Raw genomic sequence first — 23,299 nt, 5'->3', positions numbered from 1 at the left:
CAAATCCCAGTTCCAAGAACAGGCAGCTGTGGGTAAAGTCCCTTAATCTTTCTGAGCTTCAGTTCTCTCTTGTATAAAACTGAGGCCAACAAGAATTTAGTGAATGCCTACTATGTTACAAATAAAACCTGTGCTAGGCATTGGTGAGAAAGACAAATTACCTATCAGAGTCTCTATGATTAAGGAACCGATATTAAAATTTTTGTTCGATGCCTCTTATCTACCTTCCCCAATAGTGTTGGTGTGGGGAAAATAATTAGTTATTACTAGTAGCCATTTCACATAATAAAATTCTTTATGATATACCATGTATATAGTATGTGGTGAGAAGAGGCTCTGGGGTCTTTACATCTCAATCTACAAATATTTATTGAGAATTTCTATGTAAAGCACTCTGCCTGATGGCAATAGTTATTGTTCTGCAAATGAGTAAATCCTTTATTTCTTACCATCTCCAAAATTCTAATGTACTCATATGAAAAAGAAAAAAATCTCCTGATCTAGTCACATAATAAAATGAAATAGTTCCAAAAAAAAATCTTGAAAACGGAGTTGGGGAGGTATGAAAGCCAGATGTCTGCTAAGCAATGTGTTCACATAAAAAAATAAAAATAACAAAACAAAACAAAACTAGATCCAAATCATACTTGTAAAGGGCTGGAACTCTGGAGAAGTATACTTGAAACAAGGATACTTACAACAAGGTGCTAACTCAGTGGAATCGATGAGATAATGGTTCTCTAGTTCATATGTATCTAGTACAATAAATGATATAATCCCTCTAGTTGGCATATATTCAGTCTGCTGTAATGATGTAATTGTAATAGGGTACTTAAGGGCTGAGAGAACTGGGGCCTGAGTCAGTCAGTCAGAGTGAACAGACTGTGAAGAAGACAATAAAGACTTTAGACTCTATTCCTGACTCTCCTGCTGAGACCAAGGCCTGTCCTGAGGACCTCCAGAAAGCTAGCCCGGATATTACCATATTGATTTGTTAGAAAGGAATCTTAGTATTCACTTCTCAATTATCTATACTAATGGGAGAACATATAGCATAATTAATCTGAAAGTCATTTCTACTTATTTGGGAGTTATAGGTTACAGGACTGACCAGGATTGAACCTGACATTAGGGATAAATGCAAAATTTTGCACTTGAATTCAATAAATCAACTTTACAAGTACAAGACAAAGGAGGTATTGATAGATGCCACTTCTTAGAAAAAAGGTCTGAAGTTTTATAAGACTTCAAACTCAGGGGCAGCTAGATGGCACAGTGGATAGAGCACCAGCCCTGAAATCAGGAGGACCTGAATTCAAATCTAGCCTCAGACACTTAACCCATCCTAACTGTGTGACCCTGGGCAAGTCACTTAATCCTGATTACCTTACCTCAGCAAAAAAACAAAAAACAGACTTCAAACTCAATAAAAAACAAAGGGATGATAAGGTAGACAAATAAGCTAATACACCTTAAATAGCTTTAAAAAGCAGCTGTTCAAAAACAGGGAGATGAGAGATCGATCACTCTTAGACCCATACACATTCATGCGCCATATTTAAGGCTTGCAAGGCCTCTCATAAACATCTCTGGTGATCCTATAACAACCTTGCGAGGCAAGTTCTACCGATTGACTATTACCATTTTATATATGTTACCTTAGGATAGGCTGACAGAGCTGTGAATATTTCTTTAACTGAGAGAAAACTACAGGGAGAAGAAAAGGGGACCCCGTTGTCTTCAAGCATTTGAAAGATATCACTTAGATGAGAAATGCAAAGTTTTGTTTGGTGCAATTTGAGGAAATTACAAAGAAGTAAATTTACTCTCCATGCAAGGAGAAAATCCCTAATAATTAGAACTATCCTAAAGTAAATGGGATTGTGGACTCACTATCACCATAGACATTCCAGAACTGGCCCGATAACCATTTACTGGCACACTGTGGAAGGGATTCTGCTCAAGTATAAGTTGATTTGATTGGCTTTCAACTCATGAGATGGTGATATTTTATCGACTAAATGAACCTATTTATATAATAATTCTAGGTAACAAATTACTTCTCTGCTTTATCTTATCAATCATTCTTTATTAAAAATAACTAACCGATGGCACACTGTACGTATAGTATATCCAAAGGCATTTAACAGAATCCAGCAATGTCCAAATCCTTTGATGCACCGAAATTCTACTGTGATTCTTACTTCAAAACGGATTGGAAAAATCACGGTTAATGACTTGTACTTCAAAATAGAGAAAGATTCAGGTCTTTCAGCATCAAATTAACTTCCATTACTGAAAAGCACGCGGGAGCCCGCCCGTGAAAGCCGGCCTAAAAAAGCTGCAGACCCCGGATCCCGGAAGACCTCCCACCCCGCCCGTCTGCCGGCCTCAGCCTACGTGAACTCCTCTCCGCTTTCCAAGGGGTGCAAGCGGCTCCTTTCAGCGCCGAGCCGGAGGGATGGGCTCCGGATGCCGGGCGCCGGCCCAGTCCCGCCCGGCTCCGCGACCCGAAGCTGACGCGCCTGCCCCCAAAGACCTGCGGGAGGTGCTGCCCGACTCCCGGGAGGAAGGGAGGGGGGGGAGGGCGCAGAGCCCGGCCGGGGCTCCCTGAGGGCAGCGCCCGCAGCCTCGCCCAGTCGAGGTGGAGTCCTGACAGTCTCAGTCCTTCCTGAGAAAGGAGGGGCAGAAAAATAAATAAATAAAAGGAGGCCACCCAGACCAGGAAGTGACTCGCCCTGCCACCGTCCCTGTCACGCCTGCAACTTGGGGAGCAGAGCGGGGTCACGGGCAGAGGAGAAAACGAGAAAGGGGGTGGGGAAGAGGAATGTCATGTCGCGACTTGTCGCGACGGGCTCCCTCCCCCACGTTTTAAAAAGAAGCCCGCCGATAGTATTCCGCAGGGGAGACCTCCGGCTCTTGGGAGGCCGCGGGTGCATGGCCCCCGGGAGGGGCAGAGGGTCGGGCCCGAGGAGCAATGGGGAACTGGGGCCACTGGGAGGCGGCTGGGATCCCTCCGGGGAGAAGTCGGACAAGGTGCGCGCCCCGAGTGCCGCACGCCCCAAGGGCCCTGCCCCGTGCAGACCTTTTTTTCTGGGGGCTCCCCTCGAGGCCCCAATCCGGCCGGGCCGAACCCCTATCCTACAGAGTCGCCGGGGGAGAGCGGAGGGAGGCGAGGGGCGGTCCGGTCCCTACCTTCTCCTCATCCGACACCCGATCCTCGAAGTCGGCCATCTTGGGCTGCTCTGGCCCAGCCCGGCGGCTCGCGCGAAGCAGGCCGGGAAGGAAGCGGGATGACTGAGCCCGAGGCGGGGGGTGGGGGAAGCTCCCGGAAACCCAGTCCGCCGCTGCGCCATGTCCGCTAAGGGCACCGAGCGGAAGAGGCTCGGGAGGCCATGCTTGTTTCGGGAGGTTCTCTAGCCATTCATTTTCTCGCTCTTGCACTTGCTATGACGATGGGCCTCAGCCCTTCCCAGAGCGGTGCAGAAGCCCCAGGGATAGCCGGGCAGCAGGGACTGCTCCCGCTGTGCCCAAAGCACGGCTTCATTCTCACCCTACTCTTAGGGAACCGTAAGGGGAGAAGGGGGGAGGGGAGCGTCCGTGAAGACTCGGCCTCCGCCAGCCGCGAGTAATGATAACCAACTCCAGAATGGAGTATGATCCCAGGCCCGTCGGCGAAGCCCCTCCCCGAGGACCCAGGGCCGGAAGGGAGGGCGCATGTCGTCTTCCCCGGGTTCCCTAGGGTGCCTCATCACCGTCCGAACCGCCTTCAGGTCCGCCGCTATCCCAGGATTCCCGCCGCCGCCTCCGCCTCCTCCCGGCAGAGCGTCTGCGGGACCTGCAAGATGGCGGACGGCGGCGGCGGGGCGGCGGCGGCCTCGGCGGCGCCCACTCCTCCCCCTCCCGAGGGCCGGGGCTCGCGCGCTGGCTGGACGCAGCGCCTGCGGGCCGCGCTAGCAGGGGCCGGCGTCTCGCTGTGGGTCGTGGCCGGCCTGGGGCTGCTCTACGCCTTGAGGGCGCCCCTGAGGCTGTGTGAGAACCTGGCGGCGGGTGAGAGGCCGCGGCCCTGAGGCGGGGGCCCCGGGGAGGAGGGCGGGCGCGGGCCCCTAGGTCCCGGGGCGTGGGCGGGGAGCGGAAGGTGAGGGGGAGGGGAGGGAGAAGCGTTGCCCTCCTGTCTCCCTCCCTCCCGCCGCTGGTCCTCCCTGAGCGGCGCTTCCACTTAGTTATCGACCTGCCCCGTCTCCCCCGCCCCAAGCCCTTTAACCCCGGGAGCGGAGGGCTGGCCTTGCTTCGTGCTCGGGTCTCCCCTCGGGACCCGCCGCTCCGTTTCACAGACCGGGGCGCCGGGGGAGACTGATGGATCTCGTTCTATCGATGGATATTGGGCAGAAACCCTTGTACAGCTGGTGCAGAACCTTGCACGTGGCATCCACTAAACACGAACTGCTCCAAAAGAGTCTTTAAACTTCTCACCGTTTTAAAGCCTAAACCTGAAAACTTCGGGGACAAACTCGCATTGCAGCTACGGCTAGACGGGCGGGGGAAGAGTGCATCGCGGCGTAGCACGTCTGTTCTCTTTAAAAGCACATATTTTTTTAACAATCAGCAAAAACCTCGTTTTCCTTCCTCTCCTGGTTGGGATAGAGGTGGAGGGTTCGAAACGATGAGTTTACATCATTCTTAAAAGCTCTCCCAAGCCAGAAATGTCAGACTGGCCACACCCCCCGCGCGGTGAAAAACACAATAAAGCGTCATAACGTTGCATTTTAGAACGAAGTCAATCCTCATGGATCAGGATTCCCCCCCCCCCCCATTTTTTTTTTTTTTTTTTTTTGAGTTTGATTCCACTGCCACAAGAAGAAATTGTCCAGAAATTCATTCAGTAGCTACATCATGAAAGTCCTTCCCTGGGTAAAGGCAAAGGCGCCCTGGATTTGGAGAGAGAGAGAGAGAGAAGCTGGGGGTTTGGACACTTAACTGCTTCAGTGCTGGTTTCATTGGCCTGTATGGGTCTACAGAAGGGTGGGATTGCTCCTTTTAGCTCTGAGTCTATTTTGGGAGGCAGCAGGCAGGGCATGTATGTTCTTGGCGAAGTCCTGCCTGGGAAACGTGTTATTAGCCTGCGTGACCCTGGACCAGTCGTTCGCTGAGGAGTTCAATGAGACGGAAAAGTTGTTGAGCTGCACATTGTTACCTGTCCTTTTTAGCTCAGAATTTCACCACCAGGGTGATTGATTAAATTGATTAAATTTACATTGATTAGATCCTGAAACTTGGCCGTACAAAGAAGAAGAATGTTCTCTTCGCCTTTGTAGAGAGGGCATAATTTATAATAAAGCATAAATTGTAATAAAAGTAGAATATGAAAATATGATGGTGAAGATCAAGTCCGTGTGAACTGGGTCTGGGTTGAAGTGGAGGAGGTAGGACACTACATTAGAAACAAGATTATCACTGATGGATCCTGGCCCCTTTCACAGGGGTGAAGCAAGAAGTGGAAAATACAATATTCCTTCCTGCTGCTCCAAAAATTGTTTTCCTGAGTTCCTGCCCAATCTTTATTATTATTTATCCTGAGCAATAATATGATGTAGCTCCACCATAAACAATAAATGGTTTACTAGACAGCAAACATTGTTCTGAAATGCAGCCAAAGCATGGAAAAAGTCACTTCTGTTAAAAGTTGAGTGAACCTAAATTAGCCATTTTACCGCAGTCATCACTCAGTATTTGCAGTATTCTCTGAAGACAAATCTCCATCCCTCATTTTAACTATCCATTCTTCCAATTATAATTGATTTTTAATTTTTCAAAATTTCCTTCTTAGAATTTAAAGTAAGAAAAGCTGTTTCCTGCTGTAAATGTTTATTTAGCCCGTTATTTAGAGTTCACGTGAGGACAGAACCAATGGCCACAGTCGTCCTCAGAGCTCTTTCTGTTACATCTATTATTGAGTTGTTTTGATTCTCTAAATATTAGGTATCCCAAAAAGGCTTTCTCAGGATGAATGGTTTCTGATTCATGCCCTCCCATTTTCTGGGTCAAATTTCAAGCAAATTTCTTTTGAAAAAATAAATCTTTACCTCCACAAAACAATTAAGGAATGACTTGGTGTCTTTGGTAAAGCCTTGAGAGAAGTTTAGTTAGCTCTCCATCTACTTAGAAAAGTAAATATAATTGGCTATGACTACGAGGTTATTAGTTTTCTTCACAAAAGCAAGCACTTTACTGATTTTGTAATGCTTCTTGGAATTTCACAGATTAGTAACATAAAATTCTAAGAAGATTATCTTTTAATTCTGCATAAGAAGTAATAACAGAATGGAAGTTGTTGGCTTCAAGTAATCTTTTTGGGATTTGCATTTTTAAAATGAGATTTATCTGCATTATTGACTCATTCATATATATATATATATATATTCATCCTAATTAAATATCTCACAAATTTATTTTTTTTTCACTTGAACATTATTTTCTCATTGCAGTGACAGCATTTTTAAATTCTTTGACTCCAAAATTCTATGTGGCACTAACAGGGACGTCATCTCTAATATCTGGACTAATATTTGTAAGTAGTTTATATTTTTTTCATTTATGTTGTGGATTCATTAGGGTAAATCTTGAAAAACAAAGTGAATTGTGAATGTAAATATCTGAAAAAGTACAAGGATAGCATGCTTACGTTAGTGAACTCTTCTGTTCTTACTTCTCCTCTCTAGGTGGTGCTCTCCAGCTGTAATAGAAATAGTAGTGCTTGTTTAGCTGTAACAGATGCTTGACAGTAACTTTAATATGTACTGACCATTGAATTAAAGTGAAAAACTATCATAAGAAATGGATTACTTTTGATTCATTTTTGTGCTTTTTTAAAGGAATCCAGGGTGAAAGCTAAGTATGAAGTATAAGCCTCAAAATGAAATTATTTGTAAATCTTATTCATAGCTTAACATTCTAGGCAAGCATAAAATATATCTAAAGGTTGTACCTCAAACCACTGAGTTTTTAATATGCAAAAGAAGGAAATAAAAACGTGGTCTTATTCAGGATTAAACTTACTTTGTTCTATTCTAGATATGCATGAAATACAGTTAAAGGTTGTTCCCAAAATTAGTGGGTTTTTATACATGAAAAAGTCAACTAAGGCTTCTCTAGTATCTTTAACTCTCATTCTACATTTTGTAAATTAGTATTCAATATGTGATCATGTATTTAATAATTTCTTGTATTTATATATTTTGAGTTAGGTTATGAAAAAATATACCAGTGTAGTATTACTACTGGTATTTACTACACTGGTAATTACTACACTGGTAGTAATTAAAGAGCAGTAGGATCCAGTATTTTATAATGTACTTGTTGGAGGAAAAAAAAAAACTCATCAGTAGTTCGTTTGGCAAAGGACAATATTTTTCCTGACTTTGAAGCAATCATATTTTAGTTTTCATGTCTCAGGAATAATTTTCACTTGTGAAACATTCTCTCTTTTAAAGAAGTTTTGTCCTACTTCTTAGGAAGACACTAAACTGGGCCCACATTCAGCGATAATTCAGAGATAAAACTCCCGGTTGTTTCAGTAGGAATAGAAATAGAAATAAGCCATTTCAGGTCAAGCATGAAACAACTTGGTATGGTAGCAGAAAGGGAGCCAGCCTGAATTCCAGCTCTTCATCCAGTCTTGCTTGCTGGTTGGGCTACAAAGATAAATAAGTGTGTTACATGGTGTAATAAAGAAAAGTCTTGACAAAATGCTTTAAGAAACTTAAGAAGGAAAAGATCCCTTGGGGAGAAGGAATCCAGAAAGGCTCCATGGGGAGATGACCCTTGAGCTGGGCTTGAAAGAAAACAAGGATTTTCCTAGGATGAAGAAATGAGAGAATATTACAGGCATGCAGGACAAGAAGCAAAGGCCTAATGCAAAGAAAACAGCATGAGGTTGGGGAATAGCTACTAGTTCTACTTGCTTGAAGTATGTGAAATGAAGCTAGGCTGCAGGACACCTTAAATGTTAGGCTAAATAGTTTGAATGTTATCTCCTAAGCACTGGAAATATTATTGAATATTTTTAGGTGGTGGTATTTTGGACACAGATTTACACATTAGGATGATTATTTTGATAGTTTTCTGAAAACTGAAATGGAGAGAAGCCTGGGAGACCATTTAGCAGAGTATTTTAGAATTCTATGTAAGAGATAACTAGAGCCTGAACTTGGATGGTCATCAGATTAATAGAGAACAAGGGATGGATATAGGAGATAGTTTAGAAGTAGAACTGACAATACTTGCAAGTGGTTGAATATGGCTGGTGAGCAAGAAAGAGTAGTTAAAGGTGATACTAAGTTTTCTAGTCTGGGCTATCAGGATGATGGGGAGTTATATTTATATAAATTCATTTATGGTATGCTGAAAGTTGAGAGTTTAAACCTAGAATTTAATTAATTTTTAGATTAATTCTTAGTAATTAGAATATATTTGTCATGGTGCATACTAAAGCAAAAAAATTACTGAAGTTTTGGAAGATTTTATTCAGGCATGATCTATCTGTTTGAGATGTATATGGTTACAATTAAAGTTTAAGTAATGATTGTGATTTTGATTTTAGGTAGGTTTTATGTTTTAAATAAAACTTCAAAAAAGAATGTCTTTTCAGTTGGTTGTTTGAAAGAAATTTATATAAGAGCCTCTTATACTTAAATTTTTGTAGTTAAGATGTAGAAAACTGGTCATTTAAAATGACTAAGTGGAATCTATAGTAAGATAGCAAAATAGTTCATAGAATATTGACCTTGAATTTAAGAAGACCAGGCTCTGATATTGATTAGTTGTGTGTGCTCAAGCAATTCTTTAGGAATTATCTACTAAGTGATAGACTAATTGCCATCTGAGAGTGAAGGGAGTTCTCATACTTGGAGTTCCCTATGATAAAGAAATCATACATCCTTCAAACATTCAGATATATAGAGGATCATAGATTTAGACCTGGAAGACGCTGAGAAGTCATTTAATATACCCTCCTTTTGCAACTGAAGACAGAAGCCAAGACAGTTTAACTTGGTAGAGGTCACAAAATAGCAGAGTTGGGATTTAAATCTAGGAGCTCTGACTTTGATCTCTTTCTGTTAAACCGTTTGAAGGGGGAGTGGAGGAGGGGGTGTAATTTGATAGAATTAGTTTGACCATTTTTAGAATAAAGGTCACTTTAACATTGCAGTATAAAGAATTGTAATGAGTTGCCTGCAGATTTTTCCTTTGGATTTCAATTTGTTGCTTTTGTTATCCTATAGAAATAGGAAAGTAGTGATTACTACATTTTTTGAATATGTTCAATGTGGAACTTCAACTGTTCTGAATTTGTGCTTGTTTTAAATAACTCAGGCGTTTCAGCATTATTTCATTCTTAGTCTTAATCTTTATGTACTATTAATAATACAGTATAAAATAAGTGTTGGATTTTAAATAATTCAAAATAAATTTTGGAAAAAATAAATATAAGTACGACTTTAATTGTTTTTGAAGTTTTCATAGATTATGTATCTTCTGGATTAAGTTGAGTTTGTCTAAAACCTAATGTTAATTATAGAAAAGGAATTATTTCTTTGTTTAGTGTACTTTATTGGGAGATGCTGTATTTGGTTTTGCTTTTAGAACAAAAACTGGCTTTAAAATACTGACCTAAATCTGAACAACTTTTAAAAAAAGTTATATTTGATTTTGTGTGTGTGGTGACCGAATCTGGCTTAAGTACTATTTTCTGTTTGTTACAGATATTTGAATGGTGGTACTTCCGCAAGTATGGTACATCATTTATTGAGCAAGTATCTATAAGCCATTTGCGGCCACTCATTGGAGGGACAGAGAATAATGTTCCAGAGCCAGGTTCTCCTTCTGGTGGCAGGGAAGCTGATACCAATAGGCAGAATTTGTCAGGTGACTAATCTGTTTAACCTTGATTTTAAAAAAATTATCTATCTATATAAATAGGTGACTAATCTGTTTAATCTTGATTTTTAAAAAATTATCTATCTATCTATATAAATTAGGCAAGTGCCTTTTTTTCTTTCTTTAGCTTTTATTTTTTTATTACATTTTATTTTATTTTTCAAATAAACACCAGTCTTCTCTTCCCCTCATTTGTCTTTTTCCCACCTTGAGGAAGAAATTAAAACAAAATCCCTATTAGAAGTATGCATAGTTGAACAAAAAAAAATTTCTCATTGGCCACATTTGAACAATATGTCTCAATTTAGGAGGAATTCCTTAGCTCTGTTAGGAGGTGGGCAGCATATTTCATCTTGAGTCCTCAGGATTTCTGCTTGGTCAGTGTGATGATCAGAGCTTCCAATTTTTCTTTTTACATATACGTGTGCATGCACTTGTGTTTGCACTACTACTGTATATGTGTGTATGCACACATATATATGCATATATATGTATGTATGTGCATATAGTTTTGTTTATTTTATTCTTCTAAGAGCCTTCTCACAATCCTATACCAAGCTCTCCCTTCTCTCCTATTGTGAATACAAGAAAAACAAAACCCATTGTACAAACATGTGTAGTCAATCAAAACAAATTTCCACATTGGCTACTTCCTAAAACATATTTGTCTCATTCTACACTCTCAAGAGATTAGTAGCATGTCATCATTAATCCTGTGGATTTCTGGTTAGTTATTAATAAGGTCAGTGATTAGAGTTCAGCACCATAATATTCCATCTCATTTATATACCATAACTTGTTCATTCTCCAGTGGACAAGGACCCTTTCAGGTTCTCATTTCTTGTCACCTCAAAAATAAGCCATAACAAAATTGTGTACATCCTTAGAATTTGTTTTGCCTAGGACTAATCCCTGCCTTCACCTACCTTCCCTTTAATTCCTACTTCCCCTTTCCCCCTTTCTCTTTGATTTCTCCTTTCAGTAAAAAGTATTTCTGTACCCAGTTCTTCCTTCTATTGACCAATTCAGGTGAGAGTGAGGTTCAGGTATCCAGCCTCTCCTCCCTTTTGTATAGGTAGGGAGCACCAGCTCCTCTGGGGCAAAAGCTTGCAGAGTTCTTTTCCCGGCTGCCTATAGCCCTTTGGGGGTTCCCTGCTCTCTCCTATGGTGTGCTCAGCAGCCTCAGGAAACCTCAGCCAGCGGGCTAAACTGAGTTAGGATAACTTAGGAGCCTTAAGCCTGTCGAAGAGTTGAGGGGGGAAATCTCCAGCATGAGAAGACATCCCCTGTGGAATGGGCAGATGAGACCAGTTAGTTCCCTGGACCTTGGACTGGAGCAGGCAAGATGAGAGCTTAGGACTTGGTCGGTCATTGAAGGTGGCAAAGTCATCTGCTGCCCACCATCAGGCTTCCTGACTTTTCCCTGACGCTGGATTTAGGTTGCCCGAAGAGAGAGTGAGACAGACACCTTTGTGCCATCTTGCCTCACTAAATCCAATGGATGCCCAAGTCAAGGCATCACCTGTGGTGTCATTGGTCTCTTTGAAAATGAGGGGCAAACAATAATTTGTTCACTCTGATTATGTTCCCTTCTTTCCATCCACTCCTTTCCCTCTTCAACCTGTCCCCCCATATCCCTTTTCTTCTCTTTTCATTCTTAGGATCACACATCACAGAACCATTCCCTGGCCTTGTCAGTTTGAATCTCCTAAAAGAGATACATGTGTCATCTTCCCATGTTCAATTGTTGGTCGTGTATCTTTGTTTAGTCCTTTATCATTGTTCATTCACGTTTTCATGTTTCTCTTCCTTTCTGTTTGTACTTAGTTTCTCTACAGCTCTAGTTTTTTAAATCAGGAATGCCTGGAAGTCCTCTATTTCATTAAAGGCCCATTTCCTCCCCTGTAGCAATATACACAGTTTTGATGGGTGAGTCATTCTTGACTGTAAGCTCAAATCCTTAGCTTTCTAGAACATTGTGTTCCAAGCTCTCTCTGCTCCCTTATAGTTGTGACTGCTGTCTTATGTGTGATCTTGACTTTGGCTCCTTAGTACTTAGATTCTTACTTTTTAATTGCTGCCAGCATTTATTTATTTATTTGTTTGTTTTACCTGGAAGGACTGGATTTTAGTTATGATGTACCTAGGAGTTTTCTTTTTTGGGTTTCTTTTCTTTCAGGAGGTGGATTCTTTCTATTTGCACTTTACTTTCTGGTTTTTAGATGGACAATTTAGCTTTTTGATTTCTTGAAATATAATGCCTAGGTTCTTTTTGTTTGCTTATAAGAGTCATAGTTCAATGTTTCTTAAAATTTTTTTCCTTGATCAGTTTTCTAGGTCAGTTATTTTTATTATGAAATATTTAACATTTTTTTCTATTTGTTCAGTCTCTTGACTCTGTTTTACTGAGTTATTGATTTCATTTGGTCTATTCTAATTTTCACAGAGTTTGTTGTTTGGGCAAGGTTTTGTACTTTTGTCACAAGCTGTTAATCCTTTCCATTTTTTTCTTCCACAGTTCTTATTTCTTTTCTAGTTTATTTTCTTCAACTCTCTCCATTTATAAAAAAACATTTTAAACTCATTTTAAAACTCTTATTTCATCTTTTCTAGGAATTCTAATTGAAATTTGTGCTCAAAGTATATTTTTCTCTGAGACATCTTATTGATATTTTGAAGTCAGTGTGTGTGTGTGTGTGTGTGTGTGTGTGTGTGTGTGTGTGTGTGTGTGTGTGTCATCATCATAGCTCATTATGGTCAAGTTCTTTTTTGTTTGCCCTTTTTGTAGCTCCTTTCCTGACTTTCAAGGAGATCTTAGGATGGGGTTCTGTGGTACTTCTGGAGAGGTCTAGGTTGGTCCTGTTGCTACTTTCTTGGGTAGGGAGTGTTGTGTTATTCTAACACAGTGGGGATCTGTTCCCTAAAGAAATTGAACCTGGTCAGATGTTATGGCTCTTCTCTAGCCTGAGACTGTGCAGGATTAGCTGCTGCTGAACTTGGCGTCAGTGAGCCAGCTGGAAAGTTCTGAAGGCTCAGAGTGACTGAATGGTAGGCTCTCCTCTGCTCCAGGATTTCCTACTTGGTTGTTCTTCTGCAGGCTGGCTCTCTGGGGGTCCTGCTGGCTTCTGTGCTTCTTTGTTTCTCCATACACCACCCATGACCTGCCTGTACACTACCACGGGCAAGTCTCCTTTTCACTCCAGCCTGGATTTGTGACTACGGGTGATGGAGAGGACACCTGTCTAAGGGCCTCAATGGTCTGGGCCCTGGAGCCTCTCCCTGGATGCTGGAGTGCTTACCTAGCCCTGTCCCTGGTGAGCACAGACCTCTTTGGTTATCTCCCTGTGCTGAGCTGTTCTGGACAAAGGACTCTTTCTGGATTTCTCCATCTGGACTTTGTAAATCTATTAGGGAGGAGTTTGTGGAGAAGAACTAGACAGTATTGCTTTCCATTACCCCACTATCGTTGCTCTGCCCTCCTCTGCTTTCTGTAGGGGAGCTGCAGGGACTTGGTTATGCGTAGTTGACTTTTAAATCTAGACTTGCTTTGCTATATTAAAAAATACATTGTCTTTGTTCCCCGCTGTTATTAATCTAAACCAAACATAATTAGAAAGAATTCATCGGGACATGTGAAAAATGATTTATTCTGTCGCCAGATATAGATGACTTGGGGATTATTGGTTTTACTGCTTTCTTTCTGCTCTACACAGATAATCTAATTCTTTTGTAATAATGCTTTAAAAGATGTGTGATTTATTACCATGGATATTATTCCCATCAATGTAGCTTCCTACTTCCTCAAATCACACTTTAGGAGACAGTTTCCTGAGTTTTCATATCCAAGGAATTCATTGCCCGTTGATTAGTCTTATGGTGATGAGCTTTTCTGAACTTAGACTGGGCTCTGAACAACAGTCCATCATTGGTCTGTATTTGGAATATTTCTAGTGGCATCAACCCTGTAAGAACTTTAATAATGTAGTCTTTTAGAATCCAGGGATGTCACTACATCAAAATGAAGCAGCACAATAGAACTTTTTTTTAAAAAATTAATGCTGTTCCATCATTTCAGTTGTGTCCGACTCTTTGTGACCCATTTTGGGATCTACTTGGCAATGATACTGGAGTGGTTTGTCATTTCCTCCTCTAGTTCATTTTATAGATGAAGAATTGAGGCAAAAGAGTTAAGTGACTTGTCAGAGGTCACGCAGCTAGTAAATGTATGAGGCCAGCTTTGAACACATAAAGATAAATCTTCCTGATTCCAAGCTGTGTTGACTATGCCAACTAGTTTCTTAAATAGAGTATTAGTGGAAGATTTAAAAAAATTATAAGCTATTTTACAAGCTTGGTAATTTTGATTAATTTTGCTTAAAAATAAAATCAAAAACTTTCGGAGCCAGATGATTTGGTTTAAAAAAAATCAAATGAAAATTAAAGCTAATGGTCTTACAGAAGTGCAGGGAGATATGGTAGCAATTTTATCTATGGACTTAACATCCCATGAATGACCAGAAAAAAAGAGAAGCAATTATTGCCTAATGCACATGGGTAGAACATATTTTTTCTATTTGTCCACAACTAAAAGATAAGTTATTTTTTACAATAGCTGTAATTTCTATGGAAATCTTTTTTTCTATGCTCTGTCCTCACTGATATTTATTATGGAAGTCTTCCTAAAGCAACATAATTAATGTTATTCTCCTGTTCAAAAACTTTAAATAGTTTTTCATGCCTACTGAATAATGTTTAAACCTCTACAGTCAAAATCAAATAGAAAAAGAATGCCTGTATTGACTTAGAAATTCCCAAATTAACATCTATATTGTATGGTATTTTTATTTATTTTGTTAAAATTTCCCAATTACATATTAATCTGATTTTAGCACTAGTAAGTTTTGCAGACTGTTTGAGAGTTTGCAGGCTGTCAGATAAATTGTTTGCTTACTATTCAAAGCTCTTCTAGAGCTGGTCTGCCTTTCCAACCTAACTTGTTGATTTTTCTTTATCTCTAGACAGATTGGATTATTCTATTATACATCCTACATTTTCCATTTCTTTGCCTTCATTCATAAATATTTGTTCCTTCAAGGCTCAATTGAAAATAATGCTCCCTCCCTTGAACTTTTTTCTGTTTTCTCCTAATGGAAAATTAACTCTTCTTTCACTGAACTTCTTGAATATTTTACCTGTTTCTTTATAGTCTAGGTATAGACTATATCTTGTCTTACCTCTTTTTCTGGAGTGTAAGATCTCTTAATCAGATTTGTTTTCCCCATAGTACCTAGCATAGTAGAAAGTACTTAGTAAATGTATGCTGAATGAATGAATGAATGAATGGTCTCCCTTGTGCTCAGGTGTTGTTTTTTTAATTGTCATATATAGTTTTGCTTTCAGTTTTTTAAATATGTTTTCATTTTACTTTTCCAGAATGCAAGGTATGGCGAAACCCTTTAAATCTTTTCAGAGGGGCTGAATACAGAAGGTATTATATCTTAATTTAACTTTAAACATATTAGTAATTTAGATATTTAGTTCCTGATAAAAAGTACTTTGGAAATATTCCATATTTTGTGAATATTAAAATTATCACTCTTCTGTGAAATGTGTTAGCAGTTGTGCCCCATTTGTGGATGACAAAAATTAAAATTTATTGAGGCAGTGTCATTTACCTAAGGCTTAACTTGTAGAAGCATTATTATTATTTTTTTTTTATTTAATAGCCTTTTATTTACATGATATATACATGGGTAATTTTACAGCATTAACAATTGCCAAACCTCTTGTTCCAATTTTTCACCTCTTACCCCCCCCCACCCCCTCCCCTAGATGGCAGGATGACCAGTAGATGTTAAATATATTAAAATATAAATTAGATACACAATAAGTATATGTAGAAGCATTATTATTACTGTTTCCTATAGTTCAGTTAATACTTATTAAGTGCTTGCTGTGTACAAAGTGCTATGTTAGGTATCAAGGTCACAGAGACAAAAATCCTACCCTTGAAGGGCTTATATTTTGCTCAAATCTGATAAACATTTTTCTTTCAAAAACAAGAAGCATTCCTTCAAAACAAGTATTCTCTTTCTTTTTTTTGCCCATTGTAATAAGCATTTGCTTCATTATATATTAATTACATTTGATTCTCACAACAACCCTGAAGATGCTAATTGTTTTCAAAATATATGCAAAGATAGTTTTCAACATTCACTCTTGCAAAACCTTTTGTTTCAAATTATTTTCTCCCTTTTTTCCCTCACTCCCTTCCATAGACAGCAAATAATCCAATATATGTTAAACATGTGCAATCCTTCTATACATATTTCTACAATTATTGTGCTGCACAAGAAAAATCAGATTAAAACAGGAAGAAAATAAGAAAGAAAACAAAAAGCAAGCAAACAACAAAAAAGATGAAAATACTATGTTGACTTCCACACTCAGTCCCCATAAACCTTTCCCTTGATACAGATGGTTCTCTCCATCCCTATTGGAATTTCCCTGAATCATTGTGAAACGAGCCACGTCCATCATAATTGATCATTGCATAATCTTCTATTGCTATGTACAATGTTCCCTCACATCACTTAGCATCAGTTCATGTAAGTCTCTCCAGAATTCTCTGAAATCATCCTGCTGATCTAGAACAATAATATTTCATAACATTCACATACCATAACTTATTCAGCCATTCTCCAATTGATGGGCATCCACTCTGTTTCCAATTCCTTGTCACTACAAAAAAGGCTGCTGTATATATTTTTGCACATGTGGGTCCTTTTCCCTCTTTTATGATCTCTTTAGGATACAAGCCCAGTAGAAACACTGCAAGATCAAAGAGTATGCACAGTTTGATATCCTTTTGGGCATCCTTTCTGCTTTCCAGAATGGTTGGATCAGTTCACAACTCTACCAACAATGTATTAGTGTCTCAGTTTTCATACAGTCTCCAACATTTATCATTATGCAAGTATTCTCTTGATAAACAATTTAGGACATAGATATTTTGAAGAATTTTTTGCAGAAAGTGTTCAGAAACAATCAGAATAAAAGAACATTTTAGTTGTCACTGTATTTCCCAATTACACCCTAAATTTCAGAATGGGAGAGTTTTTTCTGAATACATTATTTCATTCTGAATATAAATTTTTTATTAAAGGACTCCACTTGATTTTAGTTTTATGTGCTTTTCCTGATTTTTGCTTTTTTGATTTGTGTATGTGTGTGTGTTTGGTGGTTTTTCCTATATAGGTTTTACCTATACTGCTTCTTCTATTTCTTTTTAAATAATATTGGGCATTTTTACACTATTTAGGAAACATGTATTTTTAGTTTTGCTGTCTGGATGTTACTTTTCAGTTTTGGTCATTATTGTATTTTATTTGACCATTTCGAGACTGAGAAATGCTGTGGTTCACTTTGAGGCAAATTAAAATAATTTCTCAGGCAGTGATAGCAATATTTTCATGAATCTTTTGATAATTTGGAGAATATTTATTTGAGGTCTTTTTTTTTTTCTTAAGAACTTTGATAAGAGAAGGACTTAAATTACTTGTGATTTTTGTCAGTAATCAATAGCATTTACTAAGAGCCTACAGTGTGATAGGTACTGTGATAATATACTAATTCAGACTTCTATAACACTTTAAGATTTGTAAACTATTTCCCTTAGAACAGTCTTGTGATATAGTATAGATATTATTAACCTCATTTTACATCTGCTACAATTACCTAGTGAGCATCAGAGTTGGGATTCAAACTTGGGACTTCTGACAACATGTCCAACATTTTTTGCACACTACATTATTTACCTCTGTTTCTGATTTCATTTTTCTTTCTTTCTTTTCTTTTCTTTTTTTTTAGGAGATCAATAAATTATTTTAGTAAATAATAAATATATAATTATATATATTCTAAAAATGATATTGACTGTAGCACATTTTAGCATTTAAAATTGTCTCTTTTGAATTTAGTAGGTTGTCTACTATACTGTTTGAATTGTTTTTTTCTGTTTTGATAAAGATATACATGGGTGACGGGCAAGGAACCACTTACATATTATGACATGAACTTGTCAGCTCAGGATCATCAGACCTTTTTCACTTGTGATACTGATTCTCTACGTCCTTCAGATACAGGTGGGGAGTGACCTTTTCCCCTCTTCATAATATTAAGGGAAGTAATGCTTATGGAAATGATTTAAAGGTTTCTATGCTCTTTTCTCATTTCTTTTACTATAATAATAGCTTTTTTTCCCCAAAATACATGCAAAGATAGTTTTCAATGTTCACCTTTGCAAAACCTTGTGTTACAAACTTTTCTCCTTCCCTGCTTCCCCCTCTTCCCCTAAGTAGCAAGTCATCCAATATAGGTTAAATATGTGCAGGTCTTCTAAACATATTTTCACATTTATCATGTGTAAGCTCTTTCTTTACAGTTCTTGATTATGGTAAAAAAATTTTTGTATAAGAAACTCAGATTGAGTTGAAACTTTCATTGGAATTTGGAACTTATTTGACATTCCTGTTAATTTCCTTGAGGAAAAAAAAGATGCTACAGTATTTAATAAACTTTGTGAAGTTGTTTCTTTTATTATCCAAAGGAAGTCAGTTGTCAGATGGACTACATTAATGACTTAATCGTACATAGACTACATACAGTGTAGAATAGAAAATGATTATCTAAAAAAAATGTGTAACAGGGTTAAAAAGGAGGAAAATAGGGCAGAAAATTAGGTTGTACTTTGCCTAGAGAGTAAATTAGCATTGCAAACTACTAGAAAAGATCAATGGTTCTTACTGAAAAGATTAAAAAACATATGTAATTAGCATTATAGTTAACATATAATTAGCATGCTTTAAGTTAGCATTTATGTAACATCTACTTTACAAGTATTATTTAATTTTCACAGGAGCACTGGGAGGTAGGCGTTATTATTATTATTATCCCCATTTTACAGTTAAGGAAACTGAGGCAAACAGCTGGTAAATATGTGAAGATGGATTTGAATCAGAACTTTCTGACTTTAGTGCTTTATCCACTGTGCTACTTTGCTGTCCTAAAATAAAACTCTTCAGGAAACAAACAAAACCACACAGTCTAAAGATAGAGGTTGTGTCTTCATTAAAATATTGTTTGCTATAAAACATTTCTGTTGGGATGAATGTGTATGAACTCAAGACAATTGATAGATATAGGTAGTGGAAATTGTAAATAGAAACACAAAGTAGAAGAAATGCCTTAAAGGTATATAACTTCTAGCAGTATGGCATAACCATAGATTCAACATTCATTCAATATTCAATCAGCATTCACAAAAATATTACACTATGATTAAACTGGATTTATTCTAGGGATGCAAGACTGGTTCAGTGTTAGGAAAATCATTAAAGAAAGTAATAGATGTAGAAAAAGCTTCTTACAAGATATAATACCCATTCCTGTTAAAAAAAAAACATTAAGAAACACAGGAAAAAATTAATCTTTCCTTATGTAAATGGTACCTATCTAAAATCAAGAGTCAGGATTATCTGTAATAGGGTAAACTAAAAACCTTTTCAGTAAAATCACAGATAAAGCAAGGATACTCCTTACCACTACCATTCAATATAATGCTAGAAATTCTAGCTATGACAATAACAAGAAAAAAAATTGAGGGAATAATCAGAGGCAAAGAGGAAACACATTTTTCTTTTTGCAGTTGATATGATGGTTTATTTAGAGAACCTTAGCATTAAATAAAAAGTTAGTAGAAATAATTTCAGCAGAGTTGTAGAATATAAAATAAATCTACACAGATCATCAACATTTCCATATATTGCTAACAAAATCCATCAGGAAAAGATAGAAAGAGAAATTACATTTAAAATAATTACAAACAATATAAAATACTTGGGAGTTCCCCTTCTAAGACACATGGAAATTTTATGAACACAATTATAAAATGTTCTGCATTGAAGACAAATTTAAATAATTGGAAAAATATTAATTGTTCGGGGATAGGCCAATGTGATAAAAACAACAACCCTGCCTAAATGAATTTACTTACTCGGTGCCATACAAAACTACAGAAAGATTACTTTATAGATCTAGAAAAAAAATTAAGAAAATTCATATGGAAGAATGAGAAGTCAAAAATATCAAGGGAATTAAATTTGAAAAAAATGAAAATGAAGAGACCCAACAATATTAGATCTCAAACTATTCTACAAAGTAGTAATCATTAAAATAAGTGTGAGACAGGTCAAGAAATCGGTTGATCAGTAGTTCAAATTAGGTGCGCAATATATAAAAGCATAAGAGTACAACAAATTAGTATTTGATAAATCCAAGGATAAATCTCAGCTATCCCACTATTTGACAAAAACTGTTGGGAAAACTGGAAAACAATCTGGAAGGAAACAGGTATATATACTCAACAACTTAGACCATATGGGTTTCAGATGGGTACCTGACAAGTATAAATTATGGATAACCTCTTAAACAAATTAGAGAAGCAAGAAAGAAATTACCTCTGCTCAGCTTTAAGATAAAGGAAAAGTTTTATGATCAAACGAGATAGAAAAGGGTCACAAGTCAAAGGTCAATTATGATTACCTAAAATGAAAAAGCTTTTGTGTAGACAAAATCAATCGGCAAATAGTGGAAGACAGACAAATGGGAAAAATCTTTATGGTTAGTTTTTTTTGATAAAGTTCTCATTTCTAAGATACAGAAGGATTAAGAGCCACTAACTAATTGATAAATGGTTAAATGTTAATGGATAGTCCCTAAGGGAAGAAATACAAACTGTCAATAACTGCATGAAAAAAATGCTCCAAAAGCACTCATAATTAGAGAAATTCAAATTGAAACAATTCTTAATTTTTATCTCATACCCATCAGATTGGCAAAATTGACCAAAAAAAAAAAAATGGAAAATGACAAATGCTGGAAGAGTTGTTCTGGAAATTAATATACTGTTGGACTCGTGTCCTCAAAGTTGTTAAATTGTGCAAAAATCTTTGACTTAGCAATATCACTATTAACTCTATGCCCCAAGAAGATCAAGAAAAAGACCTAAATATGCAAAAACATTTCTAGCAGTCCTTTTTGTGGTAGCAAAAAAGTGGAAACTGAGGAGTATCACCAACTGAGTGACTAAATACTGTAATTACAGTATTTAAATATGATAGAATTCTGTTGTGCCATAAATGGTGGAGGGGATAATTTCAGAGAAACCTGGGAAGACATATGAACTGATGGATAGTGAAGTCAGCAGACCAGAGGAGCACTTTATATAACAACAACAGTTATAAATACAAACAACTTTGAAAGACTTAGAATTTCTGATTAATAGTTAATATTTATTAAATGCCTACTCTGGTGCTTTTAGTATGTTAAATACTAAAACTAAAGAGGCAAAGCATAATTCTTTTCTTCAAGGAGTTTATAATCTAATGGATAAGAAAATATACAAAGCAAGCTGTATATAAATAAATAGGAAGTAATTAACAGAGAGAAGACTTTAGAATTAAAAAGGGTTATAGTGGTATTCCTACAGAAGGTGGGAGTTTAGTTGGGACCTTTAGAAAGTTCAGTAGTTGAAGTGAAGGAGGGAAACAGAGAAAATGCCTGGAGCAGAAAGATATGGAACAGTCAGGAGGCCAATGACATTGGATTGAAGAATACATGCTACCCAGTGAGGTGTAAGAATGGAAAGGTAGGAAAGGGCAGGTTATGAAGGGCTTTGAATGCCAAGCTGGGCACTTTGTATTTGCTCCTGGAGGCAATAGGAAGCCACTGGAGTTTATTGAGAAGGTAGAAAGGTGACATAATCAGACCTGAGTTTTAGAAAATCACTAGTGATTAAATGGAGGAGGGTGGATTGGAATTGTATTCAAAAGAGATTTGAGTCAGGCTGGCCAATCACAGATTTTATAGTAGTCTAGGTGTGAGGTGATAAGGGCCTGAATCACAGTAGGAGCAGTATCAGAGGAGAAAAGAGGGTATATCAAGAGATGCTGCAAAGTTGTAATTGAAAAAAACCCTAACCCTAACCCTTCCTACAGAAGGAGAGGAGAGGTTAGAGGGAAACATGAATTCTGTTTTGGACATGTAGAATTTAAGGTGTCTCCTGGAAATTTAGTCGCAGATGGCTAAATGACACTTGGGGGGTATGAGTTTGCAGGTAAACAGAAAGATTGGGGCAGGAAAGGTAGCTGTGAGAATTATCAACATAGAGATCATAATTTTTAGATCAGTGCAGCTGCTGAAAGGAGAATAGAAAAGGATCCAAGACAAAACTCCAGGGGAACCTATGGTGAGGAGCTGTGATCTGGAGGAGAATCCTGCATAGCAGACAGAGAAGGAGTGATCAGATAAGTAGTAGAAAACCAGGAGAGCGTAGTATTTCTGTCAAGGAGAGAGTGATGCACTTTGTTAGAGGCTGCAGATAGGTCAAAAACAATGAGGATAGAGAAAAAGTCATGGAATTTAGCAGCTAAGAGATAATTAACCACAATTCCAGAGGATTAATAATGAAACATGCTCCCAACCTCCTAACAGAGAAAATGGACTGAGAAGGCAGAGGAAATAATTTTGTTTTGTTTTGTTGTTTTGAACATGGCCAATGCAAGAATTTTCTCTGCTTGACTGTACATGTTTGTAAGAAGGGTTTTACTGAGGAGTTACATAGGTAAGAGGAGGCAGATTTTTGTGAAAATTAAATGTAATTTTATATTTAAAAATTCAATAAGCACTTATTAAGTGCTACTATATATTATGCTAGGCATTGTGTTAGTCACTGAAGATGAGAAAACAAAAATAAACAGTCCCTCTTTTTAAAAAGCTCGTATTCTCTTGGAGGATAATGAGTACATATTATCAAAACATTAAATGTAAATTATATGCAGATGATTTCTAGAAGAAACTGTCCCAAAAATCCTAGATCCTAAAATCAAGCCTGATTAGATTTTTTTTTTAATTATAGCTTTTTATCGACAGAACATATGCATGGGTAATTTTTCAACATTGTCCCTTGCACTCACTTCTGTTCCAACTTTTCCCTTCCCTCCCTCCACCTTCTCCCCTAAGATGGCAGGCAGTCTCATACATGTTAAACATGTTAAAATATATCTTAAATACAATATATACGTATAGATCCATACAGTTCTCTCTTTTTTTTTTTTTTTTAATAGCCTTTAATTTACAGGATATATACATGGGTAACTTTACAGCATTAACAATTGCCAAACCTCTTGTTCCAATTTTTCACCTCTTACCCCCCTCCCACCCCCTCCCCTAGATGGCAGGATGACCAGTAGATGTTAAATATATTAAAATATAACTTAGATACACAATAAGTATACATGACCAA

At 37.8% G+C, this 23,299-nt stretch overlaps 2 protein-coding genes across 7 annotated transcripts in view; one reads left to right on the top strand and one right to left on the bottom strand.

The window, feature by feature from the left end:
• Positions 1-3,443, bottom strand: part of CAPZA1 (capping actin protein of muscle Z-line subunit alpha 1) — a 43,236-nt gene extending 39,793 nt beyond the window's left edge. Inside the window, exon 1 of the mRNA XM_031967307.1 lies at positions 3,196-3,443. Within this exon, the coding sequence (XP_031823167.1) occupies positions 3,196-3,234 (39 nt within the window). The 5' untranslated portion in view covers positions 3,235-3,443. The remainder of the gene's footprint in view (positions 1-3,195) is intronic.
• ST7L (suppression of tumorigenicity 7 like) overlaps positions 3,443-23,299 on the top strand; it is a 59,908-nt gene continuing 40,051 nt past the window's right edge. For 4 of the 6 annotated variants that reach the window (XR_004234019.1, XR_004234018.1, XM_031967304.1 and 1 more), the window contains exons 1-5: positions 3,443-4,050; positions 6,486-6,568; positions 9,762-9,924; positions 15,370-15,424; positions 17,965-18,080. Coding sequence is in view for 4 of the 6 variants with exons in the window: in XM_031967304.1 (XP_031823164.1) it covers positions 3,657-4,050; positions 6,486-6,568; positions 9,762-9,924; positions 15,370-15,424; positions 17,965-18,080 (811 nt within the window). In the remaining 2 variants the exon portion in view is untranslated. Of the gene's footprint in view, positions 4,051-6,485; positions 6,569-9,761; positions 9,925-15,369; positions 15,425-17,964; positions 18,081-23,299 lie in introns of those variants that run through there. The other 2 variants (XM_031967306.1, XM_031967305.1) reach the window with 2 other exon arrangements.

Source organism: Sarcophilus harrisii, chromosome 4 (genome assembly GCF_902635505.1).
Source record: "Sarcophilus harrisii chromosome 4, mSarHar1.11, whole genome shotgun sequence".
NCBI lineage: Eukaryota > Metazoa > Chordata > Mammalia > Dasyuromorphia > Dasyuridae > Sarcophilus > Sarcophilus harrisii.
This window is presented reverse-complemented; position numbering and strand designations above follow the sequence as displayed.